Genomic DNA, 22,639 nt, shown 5'->3' with positions numbered 1-22,639 from the left:
TGCCAGTAACTTAACTGGTATTGCTGTAGCCCCTTCTTTGCTGTCACTAATTCTTTGGGGGGGGCCTATTTATAAGTTGGGTGGTAGGTCCACCATGTTCTTCAAGGGGTCCTAGAAGAAGTCTCCCTACAACACAGTTCCAGGAATAGGAGTTACAACTCTGTGTTGGCCTCTTGCCTTCTTCCCTAGCTGGCTCTTATTCCAACGTGCACAACTCACTCCCTTGTTATTGGGGCCCTTTGCCTGGAAAACAGCCCTCTGGGGCAGAGTAACAGCAACATGGCTCAAGCTTTCCACAGTATCTACTTAACCTATGGGGAATTCTTACAACTCGTTTTAATCCTTGGAAAGGGTCTGCTCTATTGCTGACCCTGTTCTCTACCTTTCTTTTCCTCAAGTCCACCCTGTCTTTCATATGGGCACATGGGGCAGGAGTGAAGCATCAGCCAGTCCACTGCTTAAGTGGATGTCCACTCAGGGAATAAAATGACAGTGACCTTTTCTTGCAGGTACCCTATAATTGGATTTCTTGGAGCTCTCCTCAGTAGTTCAAAGTCTTAGAGTCTAAACAGTAACTTTGAATCTATGAAAATGTGACAAGCCAACCTCGCATGTGCATTAGTGATCCTAGTGGCCCTATCAGCCACCACACTGCTGCTTTGAGATGCTTGACTGCTTGATGGGCAGTATTGTCATTGTTATAAAGGGCTCATATTATCCAATAGTGAGCTACAGTTGGTCAGTGGGATTGATAAGAATAAAACCTTCACATTTAAATTGGGATTTGAGCAGAACTCCAGACCAGAAACTTTGTTTGGTAAATGTTTAATGTATCATTTCATCTGAAAGATGATGTCGCATGCCTCCCATAGCATGCTAGGAGGAAATTAGCTATGAATTCAGAGAACAAGGGTTTGTTTACATGTTACCTAAGGAATTATGTTCCTTAGCCTAATACACCAAAAAAGGAAAATAAAGAAGAAAAAAGTCAAACCATCCATTCTAGGATGAGGCTGAAGTATAGTAAAATGACACAATATCCAACAGAAAAAGTATAAACAATTATGACTAGTAAAAACAAAGTAGCTACTTTGATGAATGTATTCGGACAAGTGGATGACAAAACCCAATAAATATTACCGTATTTCATCGATGCTCTGATTATTCAAATTTTAACTTCTCTGAAAATTGAGGTATAGTTTACAATCACTGATATGTCATGGATTAGTTGAAAACATGTTTTTTCCCCTCTCTTTTTAATACATAAAAAGCATGTTGTTCAATCCATGGTATATTTGATAAAATACAGCAACGGTTCATCACCCCTGCCCACTCTTCAGAGATTCCCATCTGGGTGAGACCACTACTGTAAATCAATTTCTGTTAAAGTGGGTAGCTGCCAATTCCTTTAATATTGGGAGTTGTCACTGGTTCCCCCACCACACCACTGTGCTAGGGCACAGTCCCCCAGGGCAAGGCTTCTGACATGGGTAGCTCTCGTGGTTGGAGTATCAGTAACTGTACAAATAAGATTCAGTTAAGCCACTTCCAAGGTACAGTAAAATCAGTGGCAAAGGAAATTGGAACTTTGCGATAGTCCTATATTGTCAGCCCTAGGTCTTGGGTACCGTCAAGCTGAGACAAGGTATCTATTCCTCCACTGCACATACAGCAATCAGCCTTTTCTTAAATGATATGCTTTAGAGGGTTACACTGATGCCGTACTTTAAAATAGCATTATTATCATTTGAATGTTATTATCTCATTCCCAAATCTAATATTTGTTACCAATCATGGCTCATCATGAATAGATTAAAGGCTGATTTTTCTTTCCATTTCTCTATTGAAGAAAGATTGATGGAATAGGCTCCAATCATCTTTATAACTGATAGAGTCCATGAAAATCAAACAGGTCAAGCTCTTCATTTCACAAATAAGGAAGTAACAGCCCCAGAGAAGTTGTTGACTTCCTCATTTTCCCATAACAAGATACCAATTGGTGCAAACCAAAATGGGACCCAGTCTCCAAATTCACTGTCTTCCCTCCCTTCCCTCCGCACTGAACAGAGTTCCCTCCTAATTTAACTGGTGATGGTTATGCCAGAGGTTTTTACAATGGAACAGTTTACCTCTAGGCTTCTTATGCTGGTTCTTATCAGGCTATTAATAAAGGCATATCACAATATACTAATTCAAGCCCAGATATGATCAAAATGGAAAAAATGGTGGCTGGTACCTATTTTTAGCTGATTTTTATTTTTACTGTTTTAAAATGCTTTAGAACAACACCAGTTGGGACAGGCAAAGCAGGTGATATTTCCATCTTTAGACCAATACTATGAGCTCAAAAAAGACCCATGATATGCTTGATTTCTGACTGGAATTGAAACTTGTGTTTTTTGATTCCTAATCTAGTACTCAGGAGCATCATACCATGAGCTGACACTCTTGGAACACAAGGCAGGATGTCTTGAAGAGAAGAAAACCTAATAGAACTTGCAATATAATTGGGCCAGTTAGGAAGGAATATAGGTATAGGCTGATATTTCTTGTTATTTTCTGAGAAGTGGCAACTTGAACCTTTAGACAATTTTGAACTTGTTTGGTTTGATGGTGAGATCATTTTCAAGGAAGTTGTCTTTAAGCTAAATAAATTGATGAGGTTTCATTATAATTCTAGAGTAATGTTTGAAGAAGTAGAGGAGATGAGAAAGAATTAGTTCTATTTAAAGTTAATGAAACTTCAATTTTACAAAGATATGTTTTTATTACTTAGATTACATTATTAAGATCCAGGTGCATACTAAAAACTAAAATGAGATAAACTAATAAAAATAATAATTCCCCATAAACCTAGAATTTATATTAGTTTTTCATTAAAACCATTACATTTCACTTTGCTATTTCCTGTTTTAAAATGTTAAAATTCAAGGCAAACTCTAGTTTAGACAAAAACAGAAGTAAATAATTAGCTACTAGGAATTTTAGTATTCCTCAATTTACCATGAAAAGATACTTTATTCCAGCATACACCATTCAGTTTGCTTTCTCCACACTACCACCTCTTGTATTATTTCCATTATCCTAGAAATTCTGTGCTCACACAGTTTGATTATGGATTGCTCTGCTACCAATATTCTTGGGGAGAAAATAAAGTAATTGCCTGAATTAATGTATTCTGAGTTGCTAATGAAGATATGTGTGGTAGACACCATTGATTACTGATCTTTTAAAAACCATTTTACCCCCTTCTTCCTAAGAGAACCCTAATTTGTAATAATGCACCCAGTTGTGATCTACCCAGTTGCTAGAGGTGAATCATAATTAATCTAAGTCAGTCGTGGCAATATTGTTCCCTTTTCATGATCTGTAGTAATTACAGGATAGCTAAAATCTTGTGCTCTCTTGAGGGTGGTCATACTATAAAAAGAGGGGGTCTAAAAGGGTGGTAATATGTTAGAAGGAGGGATCTAAAAGAGGGTATTTCAAGTTGTGTTAACCTATATGCACAGAAACAATGGGCAGGGCTTCCTTAAGGCAAAGATAATTTCTTTTACTCAAGAAGTTATATGCCTGGGGTGTGACTACCCACCATGACCTATCCAATTAAGAATTTATGATCAGATCACTCTGTGAGCTTTCTGCATCTGGATGTCTGTTGACTTCCCCAAGTTAGAGAAGTTTTCAGCCATAATTTCTTCAAATAAATTTTCTGTCCCTTTCTCTCTTCTCCATCCAGGATTCCTATAATGCAAATGTTGGTCTGCTTGATATTGTCTCATAGGTCACTTAAGCTATCTTTACTTTTCAAATTATTTTTTTTCTTTTTGCTGCTCTGATTAGGTGAGTTCTACTACTCAGTCTAAGAGTTCACTGATCCTTTCTTTGTTTCATCTAGTCTACTTTTTAACCCTAACCCCCACCCCCAGTATATTTTTCAGTGCAGTTATTGTATTCTTCGGCTCTGACTTCTATTTGATACTTTCTTATATTTTCTCTTTTTTGAAGTTCTCACTTTGTTCTTCTCTCAAGCTCACTAAGCATCTTTATGAACATTATTTTGAACTCCTTATCAGGTAAATCACCCATCTCCATTTCATAAGAGTCTTTTTCTGAGGCTTTATCTTGCTCTTTCGTTTGTAACATATTCTTATGTTTCTTCATTTTGTTTGACTCTCTGTGTTGGTATCTATGCATTAGATGAAACAGCCACCCCTCCCAGCCTTGAAAGTGTGGCCTCCAGTAGGAAATGAACCTTATCATTCATTTCTGTCCTAGCTCTTGGTTATCTGTCAAAGTTTTGTGATTGTCTAAGCAGCCTATTTTAATTTTAGTGCCTCCTAGTAGTTGAGGGTGTGCCAAGATATGTCAGTATCTTAAAGGGGAAGATGTCAAACAGCGCTTAGATTCAAGCTGATTGGAATCGAGAGCCTTATGCTGCAGCTTTTTAAAGAATGCAAATATATACAGCCCTATGGGACCATACTTCAAGTTCTGCTGGCCACCAGAGCAAGGTGATATTGAGGTTTCCCCTCTGTGGCAGCCACAAAAATCATGGCACCATACAAGGGTACAAGCTCCTTTCTGGGAGCTACAGCAACCTGGAGCAAAGCAAAGGGATAGCGCAAAGATGGCATCCACTGGCCTCTGTCCCTGGAGAGCCTTCACTAGGCCCCTAGGTATGTTTCAAACCAGAAGCATACCTCTCAAGTGGAAACTGTAGAGGACAATCAAATAGGCCTTATTTATAGAAAGTCTAGGGGTCTGTTTGTATATGCTCTCTACACTGTGCCTAGGGGTGGTAACCTGCCCAGAACTGTCTCTCTGTTTGTTACAGTCCCATGGGACCCACAAACACGAACCTTGCTGGCTTCCAGAGCCAGGTAATCTTACGCATCCCCTAGCCCCCCAAAAAATGAGCACTGGACACATGTACAATCTCCACTCTGGGAGAAACTGATGTTCTGGAGCATGGCAGAGGGAGAGCTCGAAGATAGCATCTGGCTTTTGGAAGGTTTTGGAAGGTCAGCCCTTAGATGTGTGTTTAATTGTTTAAACACCCTCAGGCTGCAGCTATGAAGATAAGCTAATAGGTCTCTTTTACAGAAAGACTTAGCACTTCAGTTTGTTGAGTCTTGCTGGTTAAGAACTTTTTCTCAGTTGGTTACAGTCCTGTATGGACCTGTGAGCATCAGCCCCACTGGCCACCAGAGCCAGGTGACCTAAAGGTGTTCACTGGGTGGCAGCTGCAAAAATCAGTGTGCCAGATGAGGGTACAAGCTCCTTTCTGGGAGATACTAGTGAGCTGAAACAAGGCAAAGGGAGAGTGCAAAGATGACACCTGCTGTCCGCTGTCCCAAGAGAGTACTTCAGTAAGCCACTATATGTATGTTAAATTAAATGCCTGCCCCTCAGGCCCATGCTTTAAGGTAAGCAAGTAAACCTTTTTCACACAAAGTCTGGGTGCCTTTCAGCTGGCTTTTGGTGCTAGGCAAATCTGCTCACATGAATCCTTTAAGGACCATTTCTCAGTTTGCTATAGCCTTGTGGCTCTCCTGGCAGTGAGCACTACTGGCTTTCAAAGCTAGATGTTTTGGGGTCTCATCTTTCAGGTAAAGGTCTTAAAAGTTGGGGTGCCTGATGTGGGATTTAAACCCTTTGCTGTTCAGGGAGAAGCTTGTGGTTTTGAGTTTCCTATTGATTATGGGACACTACACCGCATTGAGTGTTGGATTTATAGAGAGATCGTGTCTTACTTAGACTCTCTTACCTGCTTGATGTTTGGGTTATTTTTTTTTTCCTTTTACCCAATGTGTAAGAGTTGCTCAGGTAATTCTTAGGTTTTGTTTTGTTTTGTTTTGTTTTTTCACAGAAATTTGTTCCATATGTAGCTATAGATTTGGTATGTCCATGTGAGGAGTTAAGTTCAGGATGTTTGTATGTTGCTGTCTTATACCAGAACCTTGAAAGAATGAATTTTTAGCAGTCAGTTTTTAATACTGGTCATGAAAGATATTTTTGGACTTGAAATTGCTCTTGCTGCCTCTTACTCCAGTACAGCTATCAATTTTCCCCTCAAGTATGCTGAATCCAAATCTTAACAGTTTCTAAATGACTGTATCTAAACTGTAGAGGTTTTACTTTATGTAAGCTGTGTGCCTGCCGCCTTGCAAAATAATAGTCATCGTAATTATTTTTAAAAAGACACAATAAAAGCACACATTCTTCTTCATCTTCCAGCTATCTATTTTTTTAATTTATTGTAAAATAAATTGACATTATACTCAGCATAAATGTTGTTTCTTGGCAACATGTCTATACTCTAGTGGCAGTTTTCAAAATAATGCCTTACTTTTTGCATAGTAATATACAAATGTTTTATCTTTAAATTTCTCAAAGTTATATCTACATATTTCTACCCTGTGGACAAAGGAATTAACACAAAGATGTTAGTGACTTATGTCATTCCAGCCATTTTCCTCAGAATATCCATCTTGATAAAGAATCTTAAAAATTTTGAACAACCTCTTCCTGGAATGTCCCAACTTGTTCTCAACTAGGCAGCTTTTCAGGTTAGGATTGCGGCTTTTATCCCTCATCTCCTACAGTCTTTCCTTCCCTTCTCTGTCATGCCTGTCCAAGGAAAGGAGGAAGCCATGTGAGTGCTGGATATAGATGCTGCTGGGCCCTCCTCAGCAACACAAACTCACTGGAAACATCACCCATTTCCAAAGTTCACTAGGTTGGTTATGAGCTAATTAATCAAAGATTGTAAAATATTCTCAGCCCCACTCTGAATTATGAATAAGATCCTTCAGGCCTTGAGTCACTCAAATTCCAATAAAAAAAAAAACAGCAGTGAAAAAATTAAAAACAGAAAAACACATATTTTGTAAAGGAACAACTAATATTGTTTGTTCTAAAACTCACCTACTGTAATGAAACATCTACTTCTTGGGGTTTTTATCTCTGAAATGGTTCAGACCTCTCTGGCACATTCAGATTGCATTTATTATTTGTATAATTTTAGCCTTATCTAAAACTACTGAGACCCTTTAATGAGATTTTTTTGTCATTAAACAAATTTTCATTCCCTCTAAAACACTGCTTTACCAAGTCTTGGAATCATTTACTATTCTTGAGTATCTTTTGGCTTCTTTCAGTAAGATAAAGAACTATTTAAATAGCTTACGAAGACATAAACTGGGTTTATTTGTTTGAATGACAATTATATTAGTTTTGATTTCAAGTGAATTTTCATCTGATCTCTGGCCTAAAGAACAAATAAGTCTAGTTCCCAAAGAAATCTGTCATTTAAGTACCTTTCTGTCAGATAAATGTTACTTTAATTGAAATTATTTAATTTATGAAATGAGCCAGCTCACTTTTGACTACATATTTAACATGACTGGAAGATAGAATTTTCTAAGAAAATAGCCAGACAGGTTCAAAATGTCTTACACATCAAAGCAGATTGTTTTTTGGTTTGCTCTGATGCCAGGCCTCTTGGGTTCAAATCCCAGCTCCAACATCTATGTGTTAAATGCCCTGGGTTTATTATTAGATAAGCTCTCTGAATCTCCATTTCTTCATCTGCAAGTGGGGATGGTAATTAATATCTTCATTATTGGCTGCGGCTTGAGTTAAGGATTGAGTTAGTATAGGTAAAGTAAAAATCTGATTTTGTAACTATTTTTGTCTAAGTTTTGTTTTTAACCATTCAGAATAAAAATCTGATTTTAGTGTGTAGGTTTTTTTATTTAATCATGTCAAAGAAACCAAAGAAATTGAATTATACCAATCAGCCATAAAAAGAAATCATTTTCATGTGCATTATTAATGCTTGGTTATCCCAAAGTGATGTGGATAATATAAAAGAGCCACTTTTTAATGTGTTTATCCAAGGTTAGCATTATGTAATTATTTGAAATCACATATATTCTTTTTTTTTAGATAAAATTAAATGGGGGAAAAGGAGATGGTGATCTAAGAGATTAGGAATTAAGAGGGGAAATCCTCATCTGCAGATAAAAGAAAATTGAGTACAAATGAGATACTTGGTAGGGCTCCATAAGAACATGATAAAAAAAAAATTTCCTAGGAGTGATGTCAGTATCATGGGAAAATGAGTCATTCCTTTGTCTCTCACCTTTAAATTACAACCAGTAGGACATCTATAGCCAAACATAGGATCCTCTGTACAACACACCAGGATGCCCAAAAGATCCGTATACCTGAAGGTGGGCAGATTGGACCTCATGGAGTGGGTGGAACCAGAGGAGCAGCGGTGGCAGAGTGCATGACCTGAGGTTCCAGGAACTATGGCTGCACCCGCACCCCAGGTACCACACCATGGCAGTAGCACCTGCAACCTCAGCTGTCCCACCAGTGGGGGCTGCACCCAACAGCAGCTGTGCTTACAACTTGAGGCTGCAGGAACAGCGATGGCACTCACAACCCTGCAAGACTGACAGCAAGGCACCAATGACCTCAGAGGTACAAGCAGCGACAAAGGCACCAGTGATACCAATGGCAAAGGCAGTGGAGGGTGAAAAGTGCTAGCTCTCAAATATAAGTAGAGTCAACTCAGGTGTTTGCTACTTTAGATATGCCAGAAGAGGAACAATTCATCAAACACTATGAAAAAAGTACAGTGATATAGTACCACCAACAGAAATGGACAGTTCTCCAGAAACTAATTTTAAAGTTATGGAAGTTTGCAATCTGATAGAGAATTCAAAATAGTTGTCATGAAGAATCTCAACAAGCTGTAAGAAAATTCCAAAAGACATTTTAATGAACTAAGGAATAAAATGAATGAGTACTTTACCAAAGAGATTGAAACTCTAAAAGAGAACCAAACAGAAATTATAGAGCTAAAGAACTCAAGAAATGAGATGAAGAATGAATTAGAAAGCAGTGGAAATAAAGCCAAGAGAGAATTAGTGAGCTCAAAGATAGGAATCTAGAGATGATTCAGGTGGAAGAGGAGAACTAAGATCTTAAAAATATGAAGAAACTCTAAGAGAACTATCCAACTCCATTAGGAAAAGCAACATAAGGATAATGTACCGGTATCCCAAAAGGAGAAGGGAGAAGAGAGCTTATTTAAAGAAATAGCTGACAGGACACCTAATTACCTCAATGCAAAAAGACCTTCTCCAAGACACACTAAAATTGTCAAAAAGTCAATGATAAAGAATTTTAAAGGCAGCCAGGGGGAAAAAAGTCAGTAACCTAAAAAGGTAACCCCCATTAGGTTATTAGCACGTTTCAGCAGAAACTCTACAGGTCAAGAGAGAAAAGAATGACATATTCAAAATATTGAAAGATATAAATCACCAGCTAAGAATATCCAGCAAAGTTATCCATTAGATGTGGAGAAATAAAGGTTTCCATGACAAACAAAAGCTGAGGGAGTTCACCATTACTAGACCTACCGTACAAGAAATGTCGAAAGGAGCTCCTTTACCTGAAATGAAAACGGAAAAGTATACAAAACTTTGAATAATGTAATATAGAGAATCAGAAAATTGCAAAGTTACTTCAGAATACGATATTAATCACTAAAGTTTAACATAAAGGTTGAGGGAAAAATTAAAATAACTATTTTAATTTGTTAACAAACTCACAACAGAAAAAGGGACAATTTGTGACAGCAAAAATATAAAAGGAGAGAAAGAAAAGGGCAGAAACTTTATAGGCAAATGAAGATAAGACACTATTAGCAGAAAAAGGACAATTTTATCTATGAGACATTTTACACACATGGTAACCACAAAACAAAATCTAGAGCAAAGACAAAAAAGAAGAAACTGAGAAAAAGTCATAGAAAATCACCAAACTAAAATGGCAAACAGAAATACAAGGGAAAATAAACAATGAAGATATAGAGCAAACAAAACAAAAGATATAATGGCAGTAGTAAGCCCTCATATATCAGTAATTACCCTCAATGTAAGTGGAATAGACTCACCAATCAAAAGTCACAGAGTGGCTAGATGGATTAAAAAACAAGACCCAACTATGTAATGACCTCATCTGAGCTCTAAAGGCAAACATAGGCTCAAAGCAAAATGGTGGAAGATGATACTCTAAGCAAACGGTAGCCAACAGACAAAACAGACTTCAGCCAAAAAAGGTAATAGGAGCCAAAGAAGGACATTATATAATGATAAAGGGAACGATTCATCAACAACACATAACATTCATCAGTGTGTACATAAGCAGCATAAGAGCACCAAAATATATAAAGCAACTATTAACAGAATTAAAAGGAGACATTCACAGCAATGCAATAATAGTAGGGGGACATTAACACCCCACTCAATAAAATGAGTGTAAAAGGAAAGTACCTAAACAAAATAAATGCCACATGTGACAAACTGACAGCTTGTGTCATACTCAATAATAAACTGAAAGCTTTTCCTCTAAGATCAGGAACGAGACAAGGATGCCCATTCTCACTACTTTTATTCAACATAGTACGGGAAGTCCTGGCTAGAGCAGTCAGGCATGAAATAGAAATAAAAGGCATTCAAATTGGAAAGGAAGAAGTAAAACTCATTATTTGCAGATGTCATAATTTTACATATGGAAAACCCTAAAAGGACTCCACACACACACACACAAAACTATTAAAAATAATAAATACAGTAAAGTTGCAAGGTGTCAAATCAGTATACAAAAATCTGTTGTTTCTATACACTAAAGTGAAAAATTAGACAAATTAAGAAAACAAACCCATTTACAACTGTATCAAAAAGAATAAAATACCTAGGAATAAATTTAACCAAGGGGCTGAAAGACCTGTACACTGAAAACTATAACACATTGTTGAAAGAAATTGAAGAAGACACAAAGAAATGAAAAGCTATTCAAGACTCATGAATTGGAAGAATTAACATTGTTAAAATGTCCATATTACATAAAGCAGATTCAATACAACTTCTATCAATGGCATTTTTCACAGAAATAGAACCAAAAGTTCTAAAGTATTATGGAACTATAAAAGACCTTGAATAGCCAAAGCAATCCTGAGATAAAAAGAACAAAGCCAGAGGCATCACACTCCCTGATTTCAAACTATACTGCAAAACTACAGTAAACAAAAGCATGGTATTGACAGAAAGAGAGCACAGTGATCAGTGGAACAGAATTGAGAGCCCAGAGATAAACCCATACATATATGGACAACTAATTTACAACAAAGGAGTAAAGAACATACAACGGAGAAAGCAAAGTCTCTTCAATAAATGGTATTGACTTGAACATGACCAAAAACTATAAAATACATAGAAGAAAATAGTAAGCTTCTTGACATTGGTCTCAGTAATATTTGTGTAGGTTTGACTACAATAGCAAGGGAAACAAAAGCAAAAATAAATGAAGCCACATCAAACAAAAGCTCCTATGCACAGCAAAGGAAACCATCAATAAAATGAAAAGGCAACCTAGTGAATGGGAAAAGATAATTTGCAAATTATACATCCAATAAGAGGTTTAATATCCCAAATATATAAAGAACTCATACATCTCAACAACAATTTAAAAAAACCTGATTAAAAAATGGGCAGAGGATCTGAATAGACATTTTTACAAAGAAGACATATAGATGTCCAACAGGCAAGTTGAAAGATACTCGATATTACCAATTACTGGGAAATGAAAAGCACAAATGTGATATCACCTCACACCTGTTAGATGGCTATCATCAAAATGTGACAAGAAATAATAAGTATTGGAGAGGATGTGGAGAAAAGGGAACCTTCATACACTGTTGGAATGTAAATTGGTACAGCCATTATGGAAAACAATATAGAGGTTCCTCAAAAAATTAAGAATAGAACCAGCAAATCCACTTCTGGGTATTTATCTGAAGAAATCCAAAACATAAATTCAAAAAGATATATGCACCCCTGTGTTCATTGAAACATTGTTTACAATAGCCAACATATGGAAGCAACCTAAGTGTCCATTGATGGAGGAATGGAGAAAGAAGATACGATACATATACACAATGGAGTATTACTTGGTCATAAAAAAGAATGAAATCTTGCCATTTGCGACATCCGGACCCAGAGGGTATTATGCTAAGTGAAATAAATCAGAGAAAGACAAATACCATGTGATTTCATTAATGTGGAAGCTAAAAAACAAAATAAATGAACAAGCAAAACAGAAACAAACTCAGGTATAGAGATCAAATTGATGGTTGCTAGATGGGAGGTTTGGGGAGATGGGTGAAGAGATTAAGAAGTACAAATTGCCCATTAGAAAAACAGTCACAGGATGTAAAGTATAGCATAGTCAATAATATTGTAATAACTATGTATGGTGTCAGATAGGTACTAGACTTTTAGGGGTGATCACTTTGTAAGGTATACAAATGTCTAATCAGTCTACGGCCATGCTACCCTGAACAAGTCTGATCCCGTCTGATCTTGGAAGCTAAGCAGGGTCGGGAACTGAACAGATACATGCAAATAAATGAAACTGGACCACTTTCTTACATTATATAGAAGAATAAACTCAAATGAATTAAAGACTTAAAAATAAAACCCAAAACCATAAAATTTCTAGAAGAAATCATAGGCAGTAAACTCTCATATAGTTATTAGTAATTTTTTCTGATGTATCTCCTCAGGTAGGGGAAATAAATAAATAAATAAATAAATAAATAAACAAATGTCTAATCACTGATAGATACCTGAAACTAATATAATGTATGTCAACTGTCTTTGAAAATAAAAAAAATTATTTCTATAAGGGAAAAAAAATGTCATAGCTGAAAATATTAATAACTGCAAGTCTATAAAAAAATTTTTGTTCTGACTCTTTTAGGAAGGCTCCAGAGTGAGCACCATAATTTACTTGTAATTTTTTTGTCGTGGAAAATATAGGCTGTAGGTTGTTCAATCCAGAAATCTGATTTGGGGATTTTGTTCATTATGTTGATAGAATCTAGACATTTGTTCATGTGATAGTTTACATCTTTCGATCATACTGATTTTCAATTTATTTTGTCTTTTATTTTCAGAAAGAGTTTTGGAACACCTACACAAAAGCGCAACAAGGAGAGAGTAACAGAGGAAGTGACTGGTTTCAATTTTACCTTACTTTTCCATTAATCTTTAGCCTCTTCTTTATTCTCCTTGTCGTTTTCCTGGTCTGGAGATGCTTCTTAAGAAACAAAACTCACAGACAAACAGTGACCGAAAGCCACATCCCTTTCCCTGAGCACCTTAATATTATTGATCCGTCCCTTCCACCGGATGAAGTGTTCGATAGCAGTGGATTGTCGCCAGGCTTTCTAGATTATGTAGTTGGGCGCTCAGATTCTGTCTCCACTCGCCTGTCCAACTGTGACCCTCCACCAACCTATGAGGAAGCCACTGGCCAGGTGAACCTTCAGAGTAGTGAAACAGAACCTCATTTAGACCCACCGCCAGAGTATGAGGACATCATCAGCTCCAATGCAGCCTGTGCCATTCCTATGGTGCCTATGGCCACCACCATCAAATGAAACTGCAGACTTCTTTCTACTATAATCGTTTTTAAAATACTAATGAAAGAACTTTCTAGCACTTTACCACTACATAACTGTGCATTGACTTATTGGACTCTGACAGCATACCACTTCACATTTTCTGATTTGTTTCATTAATTTTGTTTCCTACTATAAAATCATTATCTATGCTCATTTTTGCTAATGGAAATACATGAAGAGGGAAAAACAGTGGAGGTCTTCATGTAATTTGATGAGTTATACATATATGTGTGTATGTGTATATATGTGTATTCATGTATAAATACATACGTGGCATGTGTGTGTACATCAACCCAGCATATGTGCAACTGTCTTAAAAAGCCATTAACTTCTGTTTGAATCACCTGTAAAGAGAACATTACTCACCAAAACTAGGGGGAAAAAAGGCACCAACATTTTGTGTAATAGATAGCAATATGCTGTTACATTTTGAAAAGATGAATTTAGCATGTTTTCTAATTCTTACTGGCTTTTGTTAACCTCCTCTTTCTTCATCTACCTTAAAAGGAAAAAAAAAAGTCCATCTCGATTTTAGAAACATCTCAGAAAGAGACAGAGAGAAGGCACAGTAAATAACTTGCCTTTAGTGTATAGCTAGAAAATCATCAGTCATTAATGGCATTTGGCTAATTTTGTAGGAGAGATTTTTTTTGTTGAGTGCATTCCCCTCCCCAAATTAAGCAGCGCTTGCTTATTATCTTTGGATGTTTCATGCTATTTGTATTAACATCTTAGTGGGGAGGATTTCCTGGCAACAGAATAATTTCTAAAGTAGATCTATGTATTAATAATAGGGAACAGATAAAGATTTCTCCTTTGCTCACTGGCGACAATAATTATTTTCTTCTCACTGTTTCATGGTCTTTTATTCTACTGTTTATTCCCTCACTCACCACCACAGAATCTTCGAGCACCTAAGAATTTAGCTAAGATTCTTAAAATTATTTTCCTAATGTTTTTATATAGATTGAAATCTTTGCCTCAAGATGATTAGGAGGCAATTCGCCATTAAATTAAGAACTGTGATTTTTATATTGCTCTCCAGTTGGTGGAGGAAGATTGCAAAGTCTGTTGTGCCAGGTGCACAATAAATCTAGTTATATTAGCTTCACACAGATCTCATTATTGTTGCTATTTCATTTTTGTATTTTCATCAGACTTTTTTAACTACAAGATTTGTACTTTTCCCTTGGAACAGAGAACAGGCTGTGAATGAACTGCCAACATAAACTGGCTCAGAAAGAAAAAGTAAGACAGTTGTTTTCGTATGAAGTTCCATAATATATGCACTGATGAAAAATTCATTACATCAGTTAGGGAAATGTGTCTGCCACTCCCAAGCCTCCTTAGTGTTGGACAAAATGGTTGACGAGGCAGATAGAATGCAGATTTCAGAAGTGTCATACCGTGCTGCCTCTGTCTCTATCCCCACTGACCCCTTCCTCAATCTTGCCCTAGAACCCAAGGAAGGGGAAACGCTGGGGAGAATCCCGAACTAGGGGTCAGATGAAGTGAATTCTAATCCCATTCTGCAACATAATTGCTATGGTACCTGGGGAAAGACCCATACCTGACCCTCAAATTCCTGAATTCTGAAACAGTGATAAGATCATTTGTCTTACCCATCTCCAGTGGCTTCAAAAGGATCTAATGAGATGGTGTATGTGAAAGTAATCTGTAAGATGTGAAGTCATCTAAGTGTATGGTCATAGCATTGTTCTTATATTGCTTAAAGAAGAGTTTTCTTCCTGTTTCCCTAAAACCTATTAGAGTTTTCACATAGTGAGAAATAGAGTAGTCTGCTCCATAAGTGGCTAACATGTTCCTAATCTGAAGTTGTGGGTTATTAAAGTTCTGTCATTCTCTGCTCTATACCAAGGCTGTGCCAACTTAAAGATGCCAGCCAGCTTAGCACAAACAGGATTAAGCAAAATATTAGAAAGGGAACTAAGATGTGTATGTTTAGTTAGGTTTTGTAGCTTTCGTGAGCTAAAAATGAGTAACTCTTGACCTTGGCCTTAGCATAAATGGTTTTGAATTTGGCCATGGGTACGTGGTGATCACTGGCTCCAATTAAAGCTGAAAGTGGGACTGTTTGATCCAATGACGTGTGTATGTGTGTGTTTATTTTGGTTTATTTTTAAATGAAAAGTAAGGCTCCTTCTGTGTGAATTTTTTAGGTCTTTAATATCAGGCCTTAGATTAAACCAGCAGTTTTCAAAAGTGTAGCCCATGAACAGAACCCCTGGGAGTCCTTGAGAGCCTTTCCATGAGATCAAAACTATTTTCATAATACAAAGATATTGTCTTTTCACTCTCTTGAAAAGGAATTGAAAATGTAAAACGATACCATCTTCCCACAGATCTTTTTTTCTGATTTAAAAAATATTTTTAAAAAATTTAAATCTTATGTTAGCATGTAATGGACTTTTTAATTTTTGAATGGATAAATACTTTAAAATTTTCAATTTTATTTTCTAATATGGCAATACTGATAGATGTCAACACCATAAACAAAAGCTGTTTGGTGTCCAGGATCCCCAGTAAATTTTAAGAGTATGAAGGGGTCTGGAGACCAAAAGTTTGAGAATCACAGGATTAGACAAAGGAGCAGAATGTTTTATTATTAAGTATATATTCTTGCAACTTTATTTTATATTTTAAACTCCTGATATTGGAATTAATGCTGCCTCTTAGAGATACCTGAATTGCAGTATAATAAGGAATGTTGGTCCTTGAAACAAAAGGCAAATACTTAAACTGATCAATGACTACAGCTTTTTAAGAGTGTTGGTCAAAGAAAATGCTCTACTTCATTGTGATAACTGGTATCAGCCATTGGTCTGGCAGCATTTGTGTCATGATACCAGAATAAACAAAATACCACTTTCTTCAAGAAGCATTCTCTTAGGTTTGTTTGGTTTGGTTGGATTTTGGTTGGGGTTTTACATTTTTAAAAACCCTTTTGCTATCCTATCTGGCTTTATAAACCAAGTTTCTTAACATTGTTATAATTAAAGGGGCTGTCTGGAATAATATATATTTTTTATGCTTTTGCCTTTCTTACCTGATTGATATTACATTCACCTTTGATCATTTTTAATAAAGTTTTATTTTTGCAAATATATTTAGTACCTTTCTTAAGCAGTAACTAAATCGAATCAACCAATTTGCATTTAAATGAAAGAATGGCTTAATGGTCTTCCAGTGGAATAGTTTCCAAACCTCCACATGCAGTGGCTGTGTCTGGAATCCTAGAAATGGCACTTTCTGCCTCCCTGCTTTGAATGTCACAATGAAATCTATCTGTTTAAAGTAAATTAAATGATTTCTTCTTTCCCTTTTGATCAGTACAGATACAGATGCTTGATTTGTTTGATTCGTTGTTAATGATGATTTGATGATTGATGATCTGATACTATAACTGTGGAGATAGCTTTAACTTGGTTCTGTGTAAATAGCATGTATTTTGTTTCACATTTTTAAACACTTGGTTTACATTAAATTATGGTATTTAACTTTTTACGTTTATACTGGGTAAGGTTTTTCTTATGTTTCTATGTTTTTGGTATGCTAAATAAAGCTATTTTTTAAATCCAACAGATTTCTTCTACTGTATGTTAATTATTATATTATGGTTAGGTGACAAACATGCTGCATAAGCTCTTACTGTGTGTGTGTGTGTGTGTGTGTGTTTTTTAACTAGGTAAAATTGTTTTTATTTTTTTTCTTACAAACTTAGGGAATATTGCTCAGTTAAGAATCAAAAATTATCTGATGAAAACCTCAGGGTGTTCTCAGCAAGAAAGAAATTTCTGTAGTACTTTTGAATGATGCTGACATGATACAAGTTGGGAACACTTGCTCCAAAGGGATCAACTGAGCTCCCTTTTATAGTGTATTCTGTCAAGTACTGGTAATGGTGTTGTCTGCAGATACCAAGGAGCTGTTTTTTTCCTCAGCAGAACAGCTTACATTTGACGTTTAGAAGATGAGAAAGGAAAGCACAAAATGGAAACACTTGAGACCACAGGGCAGCTTCTTAAGTGTAGTTATCTCAAAAACTAAAAGCTGATGTGACATTAATCAAGCAAATGTAAATATAACTTGATCTTTATGGTTTAAAAAATTAAAATTACTTATATTCAAGGAATTTAAGTATATATTATAAGTCTTAAGTATCCATTTTATAAGCATAAGTCCCCAGAGTTGTCCAAAATATCATAACAAGGTACTTTTAAAAATATATAGCGATTTCTAAAACAAATTCGAGATTAAGACATCCATGAAACCCAATGCCTAGATCAAGACATTTCCAGCACCCCAAGAAGGCTCCCTTATACCCATCTCCTTAAAGATAACACTATTCTCACATCTGTTATAATAGCTAAATTTTTAAAATTTCATACTTGGTTGTGCCCATATGGACTTGCCTTTTTCCTTTTTTAAATTCTTAAGGTATTTCAGAAAAATTCAAGTTGGAAGGTCCAGAGCTACTCTTCTATCTCTTGGCCCACCTTGAAATCACTGACTAGTTCTCTCTGAGCCTTTTTATACATACCTGAGCTCTTTGAGGACAAGACTTATGTTTAATCCTTTTAACTCCCTTGCCCAAATATATCAAATACCTAAAAGTGAGAGCTTTTTTTTTTAAAGAATTGACTGTGAATTGACCAAAACGTCAGCTGTCCAGCTAGTTTCCCTAATGCTTATCTTTCTGCTGTAATTCTTACCACCTGCTATTTCCTTAAACTTTGCATGGCATTTCGTTCTCAATAATTTTATTTTATCAATTTCTATGATTTTTTTAGACTTCAAAACTCAGAATAATCTGATCCCACAAGCTTATCTAACCTTATTTCTTTCCATAGCTTAGTTGGTAGAGTTTTATAAAGTGCTTACCTTGCGTGAGACTAAAGGGATTAGAACATAATGGTGCCTATAGCCCTTATCTCTGGGGATTTTACAATCAGCTTAAGCCTGGGATAACCTAATCTAATTTAGTATAACCCTAATTCCACTCCAACTCAGATTTTTTTTTTGCGCAAAGTCCTATGGTATTTATAAGTCATGTATATCAGTCTGTGTTGTGATTTTTATAAGTTTTAGCAATAGAATTCTACTTTCAAAACATTTTTCATAGACCTCTAATATATTAAGCAGATGAGACCCTTCTGGTTGATTACAGAAGCGAGAAGCTTGGAACCTCACCATCTGTGACCTTTCAAGTCAATCCTCCCTAGTCCATATCACCTCTGCAAACAAAATTTAATGAACGTAATTGGAAAACCACTGTAATATAACATCTATTGATGTCCAATTTCACAATCTATATAAAAAATTTCACAATCTGTATAAAAAATTCTACAGAATCTCCTCCACTAACAGAATGCTTAGAGTTGAAATTGCTCTTTTTAGTCCAATTGTGCCTAACTCACAAGTACACCATACTGGCCACCAACATACACTATTAAAATTATATTTGAAGAGAGAACCGTGGGATGTTAATAGTTCTGATTCTTTGTTTACATCATTTCCATCATCATGATACTTCTTGCTATATTTTCAATACTCAGACCTTTTACATGTATAGGAAATGGTTTAATATATTCATAAACCATATTTAAAAGTAAGCATACAGTGATGTCACTGGAAATAGTGTGGAGTAGGGAATTACAAAAGCATGTTATTCCACAAAAGCAGCAAATAAACTGGCAAAACTCTGGAAACTAAAGTTTATAGTAACCAGGCAAGAAAAAAACCTTTAACTTACCTTGGCCTTATCCACTGCTTCCTTCTCAGTAGCATCTTGGAAGACAATGGCCCACATTCCAGGTATAAATTTCTAGTAGTAGAGGCAACAAAATCAACCTTATTCTCAAAAAATTGAGGTTGGTTGTTTAGCAGTGTATTTTGGCTTTCTGAAGTACCAGCTAAAAGGGCTTGCCTTTATTTTGCCTTACTTGGAACTCTCCCAAGTTGGTGGCAACTACATTGTTGGGGGGAGGTGTCTTCCAAAATAACCTAAATGCATTAGCTACTACCAACTAGACAAGGGTTAACAGCTGGGGTAAATAATAGACAAACTGAAAAGCTTAGGAAGAAATAATGGAGAATTAAGAGAGAAAGGAATTTGAAAAGCTCCCACAGAGTCTTAGGAATTGAGAAGGCCAAGCACATATCCAGAGCTGAGTGCATGCTCTAAAATCTGAGAAGGCTCTAAACTCTCACCTTCGTCTGACCTTTATGTTCCCCACAAACAGGAAGAAAAGGTTATAGTAGAGTTTTGTATTGCCTGGCTGGAAGTTAAAGGCTTGCCCCAATACACAGAGCTTATCTGCAAAAACTAGTATTCCATTTGGGGTGGAGGTGGATTTTAGTTTAAGGAACTATGTCAAATCACTAGCTAATCACTGCAATAATAGAAACAAAACCTCAGTGGTCACGCATGACAAAACAGACTACAAAATGAGTTAAAAAGTCACTAAAACAACAATTAGAACAAGTAGCAGAAACAAACTCTGAGAAGAGAGAATCTGATTTCTAGAGTTGCCATTCTATAATTTTAATAAATAGACCCACATACTGCTTGATACCCAGTCCTGACCACATTGGAAGCTTGACCAGATAACCCAGGTAACCACAGAGCCCACCCTATAGCCTTCATTTGGGCAGGAAACCATGCCAGCAGTCCTATTTAACTATCCAAAGAATCCCAAATAGGTTGAATCTGAATAGGGCTACAACGAGACAAGTTATAATTAAATTGCCAAAAGTCAAAGACAAAGAAATAATTTTGAAAGCAGTAAGAGAAAAGAGAGAAGTTACATACAAGGAAATCCCCATAAGACTATGAGCAGATTTATCAACAGAAACATTTCAGGCTAGGAGCAAATGGAATGATATATTCAAAATATTGGGGGGAAAAAAACTCAGCCAAGAAATCTATACCCAGCAAAGCTGTCCTTCAGAAATGGAAGGATAAAAAAAAAAACTTTCTAGAATAAAAAAAAGGCTGAGAGAGTTCATCAACACTAGACCTGTCTTATAAGAAATGTTAAAGTGAGTTCTTCGAATGGAAGTAAAGGAATTCTAATAAACATTATAAAAAACATAAGAAGCTGGTGTAAAACTTACTGGTGATGGTAAATATATAACCAAAGTTAGATACTATATAAACTGTAATATCAAAAAAATATGAGGGGGAGGAGAGGTATAAAGTTTAGAAATTCTGTTGAAGGTAAGTTCTTAGCAGTTTAAAATTAGATATTATAATTTTAACGTATTTTATGTAAGCCTCATGGTAACCACAAGGGAAAAACTTCCCATCATTACACAAAAGAACATGATAAAAAAAAAGTCGACTCATACTGATGATACCAAAAGATATCAAAACACAAAAACAGCAGGTTATGAACAAACTAACAATAGATCTACAAAATAACCAGAAAACAGTTAAGAAAATGGCAATATTGAGTTCTTACCTATCAACACTTACTTTAAACATGAATTAAATTTTCCAATCAAAAGACATAGGATGACTGACTGGATTGAAAAAAAACAAGATTCAACAATATGCTTCTTACAAGAGACTCACTTCAGCCTTAAAGACACACATAGACTGAGAGCAAAGAGATGGAAAAAGTTATTTCAAGCAAATGGTATCCCCCAAAAAGCAGGGGTGGCTCTATCTATCATCTATCTATCTATCTATCTATCTATCTATCTATCAATCTATATTCAGAAAAAATAGACTTTAAACTAAAAATAGTAAAAAGAGACAAAGGTCATTGTATAATGGCAAAGGTATCAATCCATCAAGAAGATATAACAATTTTAAATATTTAGGCACCCAACATTGGAGCACCCAAATATATAAAACAAAAACTATCAGACCTAAAAGGAGAAATAAACAGCAATATAATAATAGCTGGGGACTTTAATACCCAAATCTGAACAATGACAGATCATTCAGACAGAGAATCAATAAGGAAACAACAGGTTTGAACAGCACTATAAACCAAATGAAGCTAACACATATAGAGAACATCCTATGCAACAAAGGCAGAATACACATTCTTCTCAAGCGTGCATAAAACATCTTATAGGATACACCATATGTTAGGCCATAAAACAAGTCTTAAATTTAAGAAAATTGAAATCATACCAAGTATCTTCTCTGACCACAATGGTGTAAAACTAGAAATTAACATGAGGAGGAAAACTGGAAAATTCTAATACATGGAAATTAATACTCTCCTGAACATCCAATGGATTACAGAAGAAATTAAAGGGAAGATACTTTATGCCAACAAACAGGAAAACCTATAAGAAATGGAAACATTCTTGCAAACATACAACCTACCATGACTCAATCAGGAAGAAAGGAAAATCTGAACAGACCAATTATTAGTAAGGAGGTTGAATTAGTAATTGAAAATCTTCCAAAGCAGAAAAGCCCAGGACCATATGGCTTCACAGTTGAATTTTAGCAAATATTTAAGGGAGAATTATTGCCAATATCGACAAAAAAATCAAAGAGGAGAGAACACTTTCAAATTCATTTTAACAAGGCCAGCATTACTCTGATACCAAAGCTGGAAGGTCACTACCAGAAAAGTAAATTACAGGCCAATATTTGTGATAAATTTAGATGCAAAATTCTCAGTAAAATACTAGCAAACAGTATTCAGCAACACATTAAAGCGATCAAGTGGGATTCACCCCTGGGATACAAAGAAGGTTCAACATATGCAGATCACTCAATATGATACATCATATTAACAGAATGAAAGAAAATCATATCATCTCAATAGACACAGAAAACGCATTTGACAAAATCAACATCTATTCATGATAAAAACTTTTAATAAATTAGGTACAGAAAAAATTTACCTCAATATAATAAAGGCCATATATGACAGCCCACAGCTAACATCATATGTATTGATGAAAGGTTGAAAGCTTTCCTCTAAGATCAGGAACAAGATCATAATGACCACTCTCATCTCTCTTATTCAACATAGTACTGAAAGTCCTAGTAGCGCAATAAAGGGGGAAAAGAAAAAGAAAGAAAGAAAGAAAGAAAGA

General features: G+C 35.8%; 1 protein-coding gene across 4 annotated transcripts in view; it reads left to right on the top strand.

The window, feature by feature from the left end:
- PRRG1 (proline rich and Gla domain 1) overlaps nucleotides 1–17,080 on the top strand; it is an 87,322-nt gene extending 70,242 nt beyond the window's left edge. For all 4 annotated transcript variants that reach the window (XM_006918267.3, XM_015594379.2, XM_025051327.1 and 1 more), the window contains exon 4: nucleotides 13,040–17,080. In XM_006918267.3, the coding sequence (XP_006918329.1) occupies nucleotides 13,040–13,525 (486 nt within the window). In that variant the 3' untranslated portion in view covers nucleotides 13,526–17,080. The remainder of the gene's footprint in view (nucleotides 1–13,039) is intronic.
- Nucleotides 17,081–22,639: the final 5,559 nt, after the last annotated feature.

This window comes from Pteropus alecto, unplaced genomic scaffold (genome assembly GCF_000325575.1).
Source record: "Pteropus alecto unplaced genomic scaffold, ASM32557v1 scaffold28, whole genome shotgun sequence".
In the NCBI taxonomy this organism is placed as follows: domain Eukaryota; kingdom Metazoa; phylum Chordata; class Mammalia; order Chiroptera; family Pteropodidae; genus Pteropus; species Pteropus alecto.
Note: the sequence above shows the minus strand (reverse complement) of the source record. Positions and strands in the feature narration are given on the sequence as shown.